General features: G+C 37.4%; 1 protein-coding gene across 1 annotated transcript in view; it reads right to left on the bottom strand.

Moving 5' to 3' along the window:
- DNAJC24 (DnaJ heat shock protein family (Hsp40) member C24) overlaps positions 1–15,607 on the bottom strand; it is a 56,266-nt gene extending 40,659 nt beyond the window's left edge. The window contains exons 1-2 of the mRNA XM_045825415.1: positions 15,535–15,607; positions 14,591–14,734 (exon numbers count right to left, since the gene is read on the bottom strand). Coding sequence (XP_045681371.1) covers positions 14,591–14,698 — 108 coding nt within the window. The 5' untranslated portion in view covers positions 14,699–14,734; positions 15,535–15,607. The remainder of the gene's footprint in view (positions 1–14,590; positions 14,735–15,534) is intronic.
- Positions 15,608–16,702: the final 1,095 nt, after the last annotated feature.

The raw sequence follows: 16,702 nt of genomic DNA, 5'->3' as shown, positions 1-16,702 counted from the left end.
TGGTGGTTACACAGGTACAGTCAATCAAACTCATCAAAATGACTAAGTCAAGTACATTTTATTGTATATAAATTATACTTCAATAAGGTTAATTTTTTAAAAAATACCTAAAAGAAACATATCCTAAGGAACATAATAAAGTTCTAGCTATTTTATATGGGTAAAAGAAAAAAGTGGAACAATTATAGTCTAGTGAATTCCAACACTTTAAGAAAAATGTGATATTAATTCCTTTGGGAAGCACTGGACAAAATGTCTTTTTGTTTTGTTTTGTTTTGTTTGTATCTTGGCATACTGAAAATAATGTACACCGAGTAGTAAGCAAACTCTAAATACTGTAAACATATTTTAAAAGGAAACATTCATTTTTCCTATTTCAATTATTTAGCTTTATTATTTTGTACAAGTTTTTATATTTTATTATTTTTAACTTTTTATTTTCTTTACTAAATTTATTGGGGTAACACTGGCTAATAAGATTATACAGGTTTCAAACATATATTTCTATGATACATGATCTGTGTATTGCACTGTGTGCCCACCACCCAAAGTCAAATCATCTCCTGTCACCATCGACAAGTTTTAAAAATGATTTCTGGTCTATGACTTCACCATATTATTTGATTTTGAATATTTAGTGTCCATCTTTGTTCCACCTGTCTGTGCTTGGTAATTTCATTACCTGATCTAACAGTCTTATGCAATAAACCTTCCTTTATGTACCACCATTCTATAATTCTTTTAGTTGGAGGCTCTGAAATTCTGCTTCTTTTAAGCCAGACTGTGAGATAAATCTAACAATGCCCTAAATCACCCCTTCATGGATTTTCTATCAGCTTAGACAAGTCAGATCATAATAATTATAGAAAGTTATTTTGAGATTTCTTTCTTTCACTTTCTGTAAAAGCAAACTGTGAAGCATTTATACCCAGACTATATAAACTGTAAGGACTGTCAGTGGTAGAATTTTAGGCAAGGCTGTGAAAGGAATTGTTTTTTATCTTAAACACACAGCAAACTGGAGAGAGTGCCACAGCAGTCCCAATTAACACTACTTGCTCTGTCTGGAATGCGTACATTGAGTCAACCAAACAATCCTACATCCATCAAAAGAAAGTTACTTTCAGTATGGTAAACTAGAAAATAAATTTTAGACTTGAGAGTCAACCAGATGATATTTAAATAAGGGAAAAAATAGTAGAAACAAATTCTAGACCTGTCTTTTTTTACAGATGAAACTCAGACATAGGGAGTTTGTGACAAGATAAACCACAGCTGGCCCAGCACAATCTTGGAAGAAATGAGAAGGGTAAAGATAAAACATCTTTTTCTCCCAGCTCTATTGAGATATAATAGACACGTAAACTATGTAAGTTTAAGGTGTAAATGATTTATATATATACACACATATATATAATGATTATCACATGATTAGTTAACACATCCATTACTTCACAGCTACCCTTTTTGTCTGTGTATGTATGGTAAGGACTTTTATGATCTACTCTATTAGTGACTTTTAAGTTAACGGGGGGTGTCCAACCTGCATCCCTCGGGCTGTATGTGGCTCAGGATGGCTATGAATGTGGCCCAACACAAAACTGTAAATTTACTTAAAATATTATGAGTATTTTTTGTGATCACGTGTCACAATGTATTTGAAGTGTGGCCCAAGAGACGCCAGAAGGTTGGACACCCCTGCTACAGTGCTGCTGACTACCGCCGAGCTGTACATTGCACCCCCAGAACCCACTCATCTTGTAACTCTAAGTTTGTGCCTTTGACCACCTTCACCAGCTCTGCCTCCCCAACACACACACACCTTCCTCTGGCAACCACCAATCTACTGTCTGTTTCTGCGAGTTTCTTTTTTTTTCAGATTCCACATAAAACTTCTTAAATATCTTATCTTCATATTCCTTGAGAACTGGTGGAAGTATGTCATGATAATAAGTTAATAATAAGTTATGGTGAGAACCCAGAGTTCCATTCACAATGCCACAGGGCCCTCTTTTACACCTCCCACCAAGTTTCTGGTATAACTTTCACTCATTTCTACTACTAATAATACGCTGAGTAGGCTTATGTATTCTTCTAAACAAAGGAGCTAATTCACCCAATTTTCAGTTTTTAAGACATTCGGCTGTTGATCAAATCAGACTCCAAGGGCTGCAAGTCCTATATGAAAACCTACTAATTCTGTCTAATTTCTCTGTTGCTTAAGCTTGTAACTGTTTTCAGTAACTAAATCCAATGGACTCTATTTTACTCAGCAGCTTCCTTGGTCCCTGTAACAGTATTTGCAATTGTTGGCCACACCATCTCTTTTCCTTGACTTTAGAAACACCTGCCTCTCTTGGTTAGACTCCTATTAGCCTCTGGCCATTTCTTTTCAGTTCCTTAGAGAAGAGCCATTCCCCAAGGTTCTGCCCATGTCCCCACCTCCTCGACCCCCAGGTAATCTTAGGGAGGCAATGCCCTATGTATGGCTTTTAGCCCCGACCTCTCCCAAGTTCTAGCTGCAGTCCCACCTTCCCATATCCCTTCCACAGACACTTCACACTCCGCCTACTCTTTAATGAACCAAACATCTTTCCCCAGAAAACTTCTTCCTTCTCTGTTCCTCATCTTAGTTAAGAATATAACCTGCCTCTTATACCTTCAGCTCAATATTTCAATTCATTTTCAACTCCCCATTTCCCAACATATTCAACCCACCAGTGAATCCACCTCTGTATCATCTCTCATCTCCCTCTTCCGTTGTACTCCCAATACTAATGCAACCGTTCAAGTCCTCAGTAACAGGACAAGTATGGAGATACTCAACATAGGAACGTAAACTCCACAGACCTCCGCAGTCTCCAGGAAAGGAGTAACAAAGAGCAAAAACATGATGCATTGAGGCAATGACCTAACTGAGCTAAATGCCCCTGAGACTGACTCTTTTTTTAGAATAATGTGTTTTTCAAATAGAGCAGTATTACATGACTGATAACAGTACCTCCAGGGCTTAAAACTCTCTGTACTCAATCTTTTATTTATTTCATTTGTTAAAATCTTTTTTTCTGAGGCATGACACAGTGCCCTGCCTTCTCTCAGAAAACATACACACAGCACCATCACATCTCTTCGGGACAAAACAGTGCAGCGCTTGATGCCGCTGCCCCACCACGTAAGACAGCGCCTCCTGCTGTCTACAAATGGAGGAAAATTTAAAACTGTGCTCATCTCAAAGCACAGCAATGCATCCTTCCCGAGAGCAGAGCTGTGTCTGCTTCTTTAATATTTTTCAGGGTTAAAGAAGAAAAAATGCTAAGGACTGCTCTGTCTGAATGTGACTCTTGGTTCTGTAGTACAAACTAAAGATTCCTGAACTTCAATTATCCCTATGCCATCCTCAAGATTTAAACTATATGCTCATTGTATTAATACTCCTATTTACTTTTTTTGGGTAACTAGATGTTAAATTACCTCATTTTATTATTTAGCCTTATCCTAAAACTGTATCTGTTGCGATATACATACATAATACTTTATAGTAAATATCTAACTATTCACATAAAAGTGTTCACCTGTATACCATCTAATATTATTTTTCCATTGTTTTAAATGCTTTATAAGCATAACTCACTTACATCTTTAAAATGACCCTATGAAATAGTTACCTGATGCATAGAATAGGGCTGGCACATAGTAGGTATTCAATAAATACTTGTTATGAATAAGTGATGTTTTATATCTATTTTTCTTTTTTTTAAGATTTTATTATTTATTTTTAGAGAGGGAAGGGGGGGAGAAAGAGAGAGAGAGAAAAACATCAATGTGTGGTTGCTGGGGGTCATGGCCTGCAACCCAGGCATGTACCCTGACTGGGAATCGAACCTGTGACACTGGTTCGTAGCCTGGCGCTCAATCCACTGACCTACGCCAGCCAGGGCTTTACATCTATTTTTCAAATAATGAAAATGGCCTGAAGTTATGGAGCAGGCTCAGAGCCACAGAGCCACAGAACAAACATACAGCAAAGTTAGCTTCAAACCCAGGAAGCTACCTCTAGAACCCACATTTTTGTTTGTTTGTTTGTTTTATTTTAATTGTTGTTCAAGAACAGTTTTCTGTCTTTTACTCCCATTCCAGCCCACCCCCCCCAGCCCTCCCCCACCTCCCTCCCATTTCCACCCCCCACCCTAGTTTTTGTCTATGTGTCCTTTATACTTGTTCCTGTAAACCCTTCCCCTTTTCTCCTGAAATTCCCTCTCCTCTCCCCTCTGGTCACTGTTAGCTTGTCCTCTATTTCAGTGTCTTTGGTTATATTTTGCTTGTTCATTTGTTTTGTTGTTTAGGTTCCTGTTAAAGGTGAGATCATATGGTATTTGTCTTTCACTGCCTGACTTATTTCACTTAGCATAATGCTTTCCAGTTCCATCCATGCTGTTGCAAAAGGTAGGAGTTCCTTCTTTCTTTCTGCTGCATAGAATTCCATTGTGTAAATGTACCATAGTTTTTTGATCCATTCATTTACTGAGAACCCACATTTTTTAACCCTTCACCATTCTGCACCTTTAACGTAAGCACTACCTTTCCTTAAACAGTAAAGTCTATTATTGCTGCATGCATGCAGCCAGGAAGAAAGAAAGAAAAAAAACATTGAGAAGGCAACTCCTCCTTTTTATTACCCAGTTTTCAAAATGTATGTAGAGTGTATTATAATTTCTTGTCCCTAACCAGTGTACAACTTAATTTCTGGGCCTCAGCTTCCTGATCTGTGTGTTAGGGATAATAATGGTATCTCACTTCACAGGGTTAAATGAGTAAATACACATAAAGTGATTAGAAGGGTGCTGGACCACAGTGCTATACATTAGCATAAATTATTACTTCAGTGTTCACTTAAAATCTGATTCCTACCCCTTTTATCATGTAAAATAACAGTTTATAATAGCATCTCCATGAAATACCTCAGTAATTTATTATTGAATATCTTGCATTCTGCATGACATCCAGATGACAGCTATGCAGTTTACCACACCAACAAAAATTACACTGCTCATTACACGACAGGTTATACTCTTTGGACTTTTACTTCTAACACTCCCAGATTTTTCCACAAAATCCTCAATGAGCAAGTAACTTTCCCATAATCAAGATAACTTCGATTTGTAATATAGTCAAACGGAAATATAGGAATTGTTCTTAGCCCCCCTCTCTCCTGTGTAGTAATCTTCCTCTAACTATTTAGTATCCTTTCTACTTTCTTTTTCAGAATGCTAAAATGTATTACATAACTAGCTTAGTCCTAATCTATATATAAGCACTTGTAATCAAAACAGAACCTCTGAATGCCCACATAAGTGCTAAGTGGCATCGTTTAGCCTACCAGCTTTAAGAATTAGAGCATCCTGCACACCCCTGCCTCAAATTACATGGGTCTCCTTTAAGATTATGGGACACATCGTAACAGCAGCGGATCACTTTCCAACACAGCCATTCCTTTCCAGTTGAAGGGTATCCTGTAATGTTACCAGCATCGATGGAAAAGACCCCCAATTTTCAATTTGGCAAAGCTTTGGGGGGGAACTTTATTCTCAGTAAATAGAAATTTTTATACACACAACTTCAAGAAATAAGAATAACATAATCATTCTTGACCTTAGATCATTTCAAAATAGTAGATTACTATTCAATTTTTATTAGTAGAAAAATAAAAAATTTAAAAAATTGACTCATAAAGAGAAAAGATGAGCAATACACTTTTATTAATAAGTAAAACCCCTATTAATAAAATGCTGCTAGGAAATGCTAAGTCAATTATCTTTATTTTCATGTAGTAAGTTTTTAGGCAACAGACAATTGTATGTGCCATGTCTTTCAGGCTAATTCTGCACTTTACATTCACATATGTCTTTAAAGCGTACATATAAATATTCTGAACCACCTCAGTCAGTAAGAATTTTTTCAGAATCGGGACCTTGAATAAGCACTGCATTTACAAAAACTGAAATAAGGAAACAGTATTTACTAAGTCAACATGTACTGTAAACTCAGCAGCCTACGATTTAGCAATATTTTATCCCAACAACTAATTATGTAGGAGGTGTTAAATTCAAAGTCTTCTGAACTTAGAGAAGTACGCAAAATAAATGTGCCTTTTTACAAAATTAGATACAGAATGGTATTTGTCAAATGTAATTTTATTCTCCACCTGTTTTGAGACATTGTTGAAAGTCAGACAGAAAAAATATAGTAATTCAAACTGGAAAGCAAGAATATAAACTATAAGTATGTTTTTTAAAAAAATCTAATAAATAGCATGGTTTTTCCCTTGTAATTTTCTGCTTTACAACTCTACTAGAAACTCTAAACTTACACAAAAAAGAATAAAGAAAGTTTCACTCCATAAGCCAAGTGTAATCTAGACTCCTTCAAAATTAAAACAGAGAGTAATAATTATGTCTGACCTTTAATACAGTACTTCATTAACCGTATGTGAACGATGTATTCCACGGCAATCCAGAAAACTGAAAATTATGCCTTTAAACAACAATAAGCCCTCTTGGATGGCAATTGTGAGAAGTCTGACATAATGTGAGAAAGTCTAGGGCGCTGGATGTGTGTGATCAAGCCTGGATTTTACCCCTTACTAATTGTGTGTTTTAGAACAAGCCATTTAACTGTAACTAAGCCTTGGTTTTCTCAACTGCAAACATGGGGATAATGTTACCTGCCTTACAAGACTTGGATACAACTGAGAGGATACAACTAGGTAAGATGTGAAAGCACTTGTAAACTGTGAAGAACAAACTATAATGTATAATACACATGCTACTCATTATGTACTTACTACTGCATGCTTCCTTACCTTCTTAAATGTAATATGCTGAATGTAATTTAACCCCTGGCCATAATCATTAATATAAATGATTGTGCTAAGCTGTAATACAGGGACCAAAGACACTGCAACCCCGGCAAAAAAGAAGAGGCCAAGATGTTAGGCTGATTGTTAGGGTGGCTCTTTATAGCTCCGGTTGCCTTCTGCACAATTAGTTGTTAGCCGAGACTTCTTGCTCCTATATGTACACATAGCTGCCTCTAGGGAGCCTTAGCAGGTAACACTTGTTGAAATTCTCTCCTGCAATTTGTTGTTCTACCTCCTCCCTCACCTTCTCTCAACTGATAACTCTGTCTTCTTTTCTGTTTTCTTTTTCACAGAGAAAAATGCCACCAAATGAGAACTCCTGAGCCAGCTCTTGCACTCATCCTTTTGTCCGTCCTCCCTGTAACAGCAGAGACAGGTCCCTCAGTTCTCTTTCCTGACTACCTCTGCTTCAGATCCCACCCGCTTCTGCCTGTCAGGACTCTCTCTTTGCCCTGTAACTTCAATCCCAAGCTCTCTCTTGGCTACTTTTCATAAAATTTAAACATGCTAGCCCTGGCTGGCATAGCTCAGTGGATTGAGCGTGGGCTGCGAACCAAAGTGTCGCAGGTTTGATTCCCAGTCAGGGCACATGCCTAGGTTGCAGGCCACGGCCCCCAGCAACCGCACATTGATGTCTCTCTCTCTCTCTCTCTCTGTCCTCCCTCTCTTCCCTCTCTAAAAATAAATAAATAAAATCTTTATAAAAAAAATTTAAACATGCTCAAGTCTCTCTTTATCTTCTAAAAGGAAAAGCAGAACAAACCTCTTATCACACTCTAGCTACTCTCATTCTCCTTACCTGCCAGCTATCCTGTCCTACAGAAATAACACTAAACACACTTCTACTGGGGAAGGGTACCCACGAGGAAGGGGAACACGGCAGGGATCAGGGGAGGAAGGGGCTTACAAACTAAGATAATTCTGAAACAATCACTAAGAGTTCATCAGGTGAGGCAGGGGAAGGGGCACCAGGGAGAGAAAGCAGCAAATGCAAAGGCCTATGGCCAAGGAAGGGTATCCAGCCCCTAAAGGGAAATGAGAAGAGTTCAGGAATTCTACTGTCGATAAATAGCAAACTGATACGCACTAGTATCCCTGTTCCCTGCCAAAACTTCACTAAAATAATATCAAAAGAATAATTTTTTAAAGGCAAGGGCATAAATGCATAAGAACAAATGTAATAGGAGAGAATAGAAAAAGTAGATGAGAAACATCAAAATTTGAGATAGAAAATGGATTGATAAATGGTAACCAATTCAGTTTGCCTCAGAAAATGGAAACCTAAGCCAGAAGCGAGAGACAACAAGAAGTGAGCTCATTAAGGCAGAGGCCAGAAAAACTGAGAAACTGAGGCTTTAAGTACCTTTGAAAGTTGAGTTGAGGGGCATGACTAAACAGCAGAAAGACGGGTGGAGGCATGAAAGGAAATAATTCAAACTCCAGCTCTACTCCTCACCATAAAGCCACACATCCACTCTCTCCTCCCAGAGCAGAAACCAGAAGTTTACTGTGTGGAGAGAGAGCCCAGAGAAGACTCTGGATACAGGAACATCAGGCTGAGAGGTGGGATGCAACTTTGCACTGAAAACCAAAGGAAAAAGATGACACAGAAAGAGGAATGGTCCAACTTCCCAGCTTCCCAGGCAGGCAATCTGAGAATTCCCTTCTCAGAAACTGCTGTTCCCCTCTGCTGTCCATTTGGGGTCACCCAATAAAATGACAGACCCTACCTAATGAAAGCCCTCTCCCTAGTCATGCAAGGGAACCTCCAAATAAGCTCGTAACATTTCATTCTTACGTATGAACAGACAACAAAGGATCATCTATATGGAAAGAGCCTCGATAACAAAATGAGAAAAAACAAAGATAGCTCAAGGGAAGACAGGACTGACTTAGCTTGCCACACAGCTGCCTTACAAAAGGGGTGTGCCTGGTCCTGGGACAGGGAGGTGATTTACCTCAGTCTCTACGCTGGATTTACAAACAATTTTTGGCATTCAATGAAAAATAACCCATGCAAACAGGCAAGAAAATGTGACCCACTGTCACGAAAGGATATAGAACTAGACCCCGGATATAGAATCAGACGGGAACTTCAAAATAATTATGATGAGTATGGTAGAGGATCAGAGGACCAACTGAAAATGGTACACTGAATATAACTAAAAACTTGACAGAAGAAATAGAATAGCTGATTCTTGAAAAAATACTTGAGTTACCCAAAAGATGATAAGAAAGGCAAAATAGAGTCACAGAGCAAATAGGACAAATCTAAAAGCAAAAAGATTATAGATTTAAACCCAAACATTGTCAATAATTACATAGAGTGTAAATGAACTATGGGGTAGAGGAGATGAGATGCTGGTCAGAGCACGAACTTCCAGTCATAAGAAAAGGAAGTTCTGGAGATGTAGTGTACAGCACAGTGACGAGTTACCAATGTTGTACTGAGCACCTGAAAGTTGCTATGAGAGAAAATCTTCAAAGGTGTACACACACACACACACACACACACACACACACCAGTAACTGTGAGGTGATACATGTGTTAATGAACCCTACTGTGGTAATCATTTTGCAAAATATATGTATATCAGTCATCACGTTGTACACTTGAACTTCTGCAATGTTATGTATCAATTATGGCTCAAGCTGGGGGGGTGGGGGTGGGGAGGGGACAGAGTGGATGTAAATGGACTAAACACCCCCCCCAAAAAGGCAGAGATTGACAGATTGGAATTTTTTAAATCCAACTAGTCACTATAAATAAGAAAACACACTTTAAATATAAAAGAGACAGACTGAAAGAATGGCAAATGATAAATCATACAAACCCAGTACATGAAAGCTGGTGTAGCTATATTAATATCAAAGCAGACTTCAAAAAGAGTGCAATGAGAAACAGAGAGGGGAATTTTATAATGATCGAAGATTCAAATTCATGAAGACACCTAATAAAAATATCCCAAAATCATAAAACAAAAATTAACAGAATTAAAGAAAAAAATAGGAAAATCCACAATCATAACTTGATCAAATAAATAGACAAAAAAATCAACAAGAGTACAGAATTTCTGAACAACATATCAATGTAACCTAACAGATATTTACAGAACACTGTATTCAACAATAGCAGAGTACCCATTTTTCATGTGATTGAGAACATTCACCAAGATAGGCCATATGCTGGGCCATAAAAAAAGTTTTAACAAATTCCAAAGGAATGAAATCATACCAAGTACATTCTCTAACCACAATAGAATTAAATTAGAAATCTGTAGTCAAAAGATCTGAATGTTTTCCAACATTTAGAAGTTAAATAATATATTCCCTGGTAACCCACAGGTTACTAGGAGAAAACTAAGAAAACTATTACAGGAGGAATTTTAAAACACTTTAAACTAAATGATAAAAATACACATCAAAATTTGTAGGATGCAGCTAAAACAGTGCTTCTGGCTTAGAGAGAAATTGACAGCTTTAAATGGCTATGTAAGGAAAGAAGACAGGTATACAAGCAATAATGTATGTTTCTATATTAATAAGATGAAAAAGAAAAGCAAATAAGTAGAAGAGAGGATATAATAAAATTATAAAGCAGAAATCAAGTGAAGAAAAATGGACAAACAATACAAAAACCCCCAACAAAGTAGAAGCTGGTTTCTGGAAGATTAATGAAAGGGATAAACCTCTAGCAAGACTGAACCGGGGAGGGGGGGAAATCAAAACCATAAATTGCCAATGTAAAGAATGATAGAGAAAACATAACTACATGCTTCACAGTAATTAAAGAATAAGAAGAAGATAGTATGGGCATTATAGCAATGAATTTGACTCCATAAAGGAATGGACAGATTCTTGAAAACTACAACAGGAAACAGAAAATTTGAATAGCCCTATAGCTTCTGAAAAGAATTGCATTAATAATTATAGGATTTCCCAGAAAGGAAACATCAGGCCTAGATGACTTCCCTAGTAAATTCTATTAAACATTTAAATAAAAAATAAAGGCAATCTCATACAACTCTTTCAGGAAAGAAAGAAAATGGAATCACTCCCCAATTATTTTGCAGGACCAGCATAACTGTGACACTAAACTTAGGCACGGACATTCAAAAATAGAAAATTACACCAATATACATCATGAAGCTAGACATAACAATCCTTAACAAAATAACAGCAACCAGAATCTTGCAATATATAAAAAGCATAATACCTCACAAACAAGTGAGATTTGTTTATCCTAGAAAAGCAAAATAGACTTAACACTAAGAAAAATCAACGGAACTCACAAATTAAAGGAGGAAATTAATATATGCAAGCTTCAATTAATGTAAAAAAAAAACAACTAACAAAGTTCAATACCCATTCATGCTAATACTCCTAGCAGACTAGGAATAGGAGAAATTTCCCCAACTTGGTAAAGGGTCATCTTAAAAACATACAGTTAATTTTATATGTAATAGTAAAATATTGAAAAAATTTCCTTCCTAAAATTAGGAAAAAGGCAAGGGTATTTGCTCTCGCCATTTCAACCGAACACTGTAACAGAAGCACATATATAGTGCGTTAAGGCAAGAAAACAAACAAATAAAAGGCATATAGAATAGAAAGAATTAAAGGTCGCTATTTGCAAATGGCATAATAGCGTTAGTAAAAAATTCTAATGAATCTACAAAAACAGCTATGAGACAACTACAAAAGCAAATTTACGAAGACTATGAGAGATAAGATCAGTCTATAAAAATAAACTATAGCTCTATATACTATCTATCAACAACTAGAAAATACTTTTAAAAATATCATTTACAGTGGAACCAAAAACATCAAAAAACTAGAAATAAATCCAAAGAAAGATGTACCTACCACACTAAAAGTTCTGAAGTATTTTTTTTAAAGATTTTATTTACTTATTTTTAGAGAGGGAAGAGAGGGAGATAGAGAGAGAGAGAGAGAGAAACATCAATGTGCGGTTGCTGGGGGTTATGGCCTGCAACCCAGGCATGTACCCTGGCTGGGAATCGAACCTGCGACACTTTGGTTCCCAGCCCACGCTCAATCCACTGAGCTACGCCAGCCAGGGCTTGAAGTATTTCTAAGAGAAATTAAAGATGGCTTAACTAGTAGAGAGCTACAGTACATTCATGGATTAGAAGACTCACTATTGTTAAGATGTCCATTCTGCCAAAATAAAAGTTCAAGCAGGATTTTTAAAAACAGAAATTAACAGCTGATTCTAAATTTCTATAGACATGCAAGGAAACTAAAATAACCAAAATAAACTCAAAAAGGATAAAATTAGAGACCCTAACTGTATCTGACTTTGAAACTGACTATAAACCTACAGTAATCAAGTCAGAGTAGGAAAAGGATAGACAAATAAATTAACCAGAATCCAGTCCAGAAATAAACCCACATTGTCAAGACAATCTAATAAAAAGGGTAAAATCTTTTCAATAAGCGATGAACAAATGGATATACTTATTGAGAGAAAAACAAAAACACTACCCCCATTTCACACCATTCGCAAAAAGTATACATAGGTCTAAAGGTAAAATCAAACTCTATAGCTTCTAGAAGAAAACATAGAATACTTTCATGACCTTTTTAGAGAAGACACAGAAAGCACTAACCATAAAACAAACATTTGATAAATTGTACTTCATCAAAACAAAACATTCCTGCTCTTCAAAATATGTAATTAAGAAAAGGGGCTGGCAAACCACAGACAGAGAGAAAATATACACCATATCAAGAATATACATTATACATATATTTTTAAAGACACTCCTCAAAAGAAAGGTATACGAAGGCTAAGAATCACATTAAAAAGTTCTAACATCATTAGTCATCAGAGAAATACAAAAGAAAACCACCAGATATCACTACAAATAGAATATTGTACAGTGGTTCTCAGTAAGATAGAGGAGTTGGCAATTTTGACTCCCAGAAGACAGTTTTAGTTGCTAATTGGCATTTAGGATGCTGCTGAACATCCTATAATACACAGGACAGTCCCACATGACAAAGAATTATCATACCCAAAATGCCAATGGTGGCAAAACTGAGAAACCCCCAACAGCTGAAATGTAAGAGATGAATAGCATCAAATGTTGGTGAGATGTAGAGCAACTAGAATGCATTGGTACACTGCTATCAGGTATTTACAAAAGTTCATTCACTCTGATGGTGAATAGATGCTGTCCTATTATGTGCAAACGGCCAAATTAAAGGCCCATATGGCCCACAAGGCCCTGCCTGATCTGGACCCAGTCTATGCCAGTCTCATGTACCAGGTAGCTAAGGTTCAAAGATGATTTAGTACTAATAAATTTTTCCATTAAGTCTACTTAATTTTACTTGGAGATATCTTAAAAACTCTAACACACACACACACACACACACACACACCCCCCATAATTTAGTTTAACATTACCTAAAGCAGGGATAGGAATACATTCCTGATAGCGAAATACCTACTGTTTCTCGGAATAAACACTAGTTATAAAACAACCCCATAGATCTATTTGATAGAAACTAGAGAAGCAACTGATGCCATAGTAAGTAATGGCCTTCTATCTTCTTCTGAAACTGAGCTTAACAGAGACCATTACAGAATTACTCACATTGGCTTAAGAAACAAACAATTAGGTGTGAAAAGATTAATACAAGTTCAGAAAGATACTATATATTTAAAAATACTACAACTCATTTCACAAAAGAATGTAGTCAGGGAAGAAACAGGCATAATTGACACTATACAACAGCTTGCAAATACAGTTTGCAAATATAATGCAAACTATAAATGCAAGCTACATATGTAATGTTAAAAAAGTAAAAAGAGCTCTGGCTGGTGTGGCTCAGTGGACTGAGTGTGGGCCTGCAAACCAAAGCATCACAGGCTCGATTCCCAGTCAGTCAGGATACATGCGTGGGTTGTGGGCCAGGTCCCCAGAAGGGGGCAGGTAAGAGGCAACCACACACTGATGTTTCTCTCCCTCTCTTTCTCCCTCCTTTCCCCTCTCTCTAAAAATAAATAAAAGCTTTTTAAAAAGTGAAAAAATGAAATCAATTTCGATAATATATTTCTTTATATAGGCAAATATATTTTCACATATTATGTACAGAATATGCAAAATAGCCAATACATCCAAAATACTGCCATTCCAATATTCAATCAACAAAAAATTTTCAGATTACTTTATATTCTTTTTGTACTAAGTCTTTGAAATACAATTTGTATTTTATATTTACAGCATATCTGAATTGGACTAAGCTATATTTTAAGTTCTCATTAGCCACATGTAGCTAGTGACTTCCTGGATGCTAATGCTGCTTATTACATGACACACTTCTAAGCATTTTACATGGATTATTTCAATATATCACACAGAGGCACATACAGGGGAAAGTAATGTGTCCAAGATCTCAGTTAGTGGTGGAATCAGAATTCCAACTCAATCAGCATGACTCACATCTCCTGCACCAAACTACTATGCCATCTCAAAGCAACTTTTCTTCTGTTAAGATATGATTGAAACTTTGTCAACCAAATTAATACAGTGAATTTCATGTATTCATTTTATGGAAACAAATTTCTGGTCACATAAAAAAGAAACTGATCCCCCCACCCTTCTCCACCACATAATTTAAAATCTGAAAGAACAGACTTACCATCAATATGAGTTTTTGATAATTTTGTTTTAGGTCTGATATACTTGCAGATGGGTTTGCCCCCAAAATGCTGTACCAATCCTTTTTTGGTGTCTGCTCAAATGCCATCACTCATTGAACCAGAGGTGGGCCTTCTTAGATTGGCTGAATAAAAATACCAATGACAATTAGTTAAATTCATTACAGTGTGCGTGTACCTAAGAAATAATAAAGTACTGCTTTCCTAACTTCTTTAATATTTAGATATTTGAGTAAATCATGGCTATAGTGCAAACCTGCTGAAGAACATAACTTTGTTTAAAATGCCCCAAGAATTTCATATATAAGACTACAGGCAAGTGTGGAAAACCTGTTAGATGTTTACTTTACAGGCTTAGATTTAAGTTAATGAACATACAACATCAATTCTATTGCTGTTGTATAGAATTTGATAATGAAGCCGAGTGAGGGATGACCCTCTAAGAAGATATTTCTGCTTGTCTTAGGGTAAACGCGACACACAGTAAGCATTCAATGAATACACTAAAGGAGCTTAATAAAAGTTTACAAAACGAATTATTTTTTAAAGCAAAGCAAAAGACTAAATATAAATAAATAAGATGAATTTGGGAGCTTTCCCTCTTAAGTTTTTCAGTTCACTTTTCTTCCAAATTACACTGAAAATGAGAAATAGCCAGTCATTCAGGAGGTAGCGACAAGAGTCCCTTTTACTGCAGTCCTCGCAAAGAGACCCCGAAACTATACACTCAAGCATACTGTCTGGAGTCTCCAGGCTACATACCGAGACTCCGCCAGGAGCCCCCCTGAAGCCAGGCAACTTCTGCCACAGCGGTGAACTTAAGTAGACAGTCAGAACTCCTCAGGACTGGGACTTGGGAATCCACTGTTTACAGGAAACTCTATCGCGAGGACCTTCCCCTGGCTTCACTTGAAATCAAACTTACCAAACTTCATGGAGGTTTGGGGACCGCCAGCTTACAAGCGATGGGCAAAACTCCGAACTGCTTCTTCTTCCGCCGGAAGTATTGCTTTGACGTGAACACGTTTCTAGCGGAGGCGTGGTGGCCGTGACTCTGGTCGGAAGCGCAGCTCCGCCCAACAGGACGCGGTCACTATGGTAACCAGTCACCGCTTCCAAGGAGTTCAATAGTTGCAGTAAGTGCTCGAGCTGTGGAAAAAAAGCATCATTCTCCTCGCCTTAAACACCCTCTTGTCTGTACATCGTCAACGTCGTCTCTCTTCTGCCTCTGTAAGAACCCCCACCCCTCTGGGCTGCCTCTGTTTTCCCCAAAACTTGCTCCGCTTGCCCTGCTCAGCGCTGCTCCCCCTTTTCTGGTTGATGAATGTACTACGGCCAGGGAGAAGGGGTGGTGAGAAGGATGATAATTGAATCCTCTTTAGTCCCTATACTGCCCTTAGAATGTTTTCATTTGAAAATTAAGAGAACTAAAACTTACGCCGAGTAGGTTTTTTTTTTTTTACTCGCAGGTTTTCTTTGGGGAGGGGGGAGGGAGGGGGGAGGGCGGGGGGGGCGGGGGAATGTTCAACCAAAATGTTTCATTTAGATCTTAGCAACCGGCTAAGAGAGAAAATATTTCCAAGGCCTTTCACATATACTATCTGACTTCACTTTCACTTCAACGCAGTGAGGCAAGTAAGGCAAGTGCTATTTTTCTCACTTTGTAGTTAAGGAAACAAACCAAGGATTAAGTTCAAATAGCTAATTATAATAGCAGCAAAACAGGGCTCTTAGCAAGTCTACATATCCCCAAGGCAACCATGCCATCTTTGAAGTTTACAGAAAAAGCAGAATAACCTGCCCTACTTTGACGTAGTTGCGGGCACTCTAAATGGGCACGGTTAACTTTTTGGTTAGATTTTTCCTTCTTCCCTTTCCTTTTCTTCCATTCTGTGTTTATCATTTATTCTCTCTTCTCTGTGCTGCTTCCTGCACAATGACCCCTCTTCCTTGCATTGTACCTGGAGGCAAAATCTGCATGTTTTTTCTTGGCGGCATGATTTAATTTCACTTGGACATGTTAAGGTTGTTTTGTTTTTACTGCTTAGATTTGCTTTCCTTCATTGTTATGTTCTACCAGATCTCAGTCTGAG

This window comes from Phyllostomus hastatus, unplaced genomic scaffold, assembly GCF_019186645.2.
Source record: "Phyllostomus hastatus isolate PE091 unplaced genomic scaffold, TTU_PhHast_1.1 phas_scaffold_585, whole genome shotgun sequence".
NCBI classification, from domain to species: domain Eukaryota; kingdom Metazoa; phylum Chordata; class Mammalia; order Chiroptera; family Phyllostomidae; genus Phyllostomus; species Phyllostomus hastatus.
Note: the sequence above shows the minus strand (reverse complement) of the source record. Positions and strands in the feature narration are given on the sequence as shown.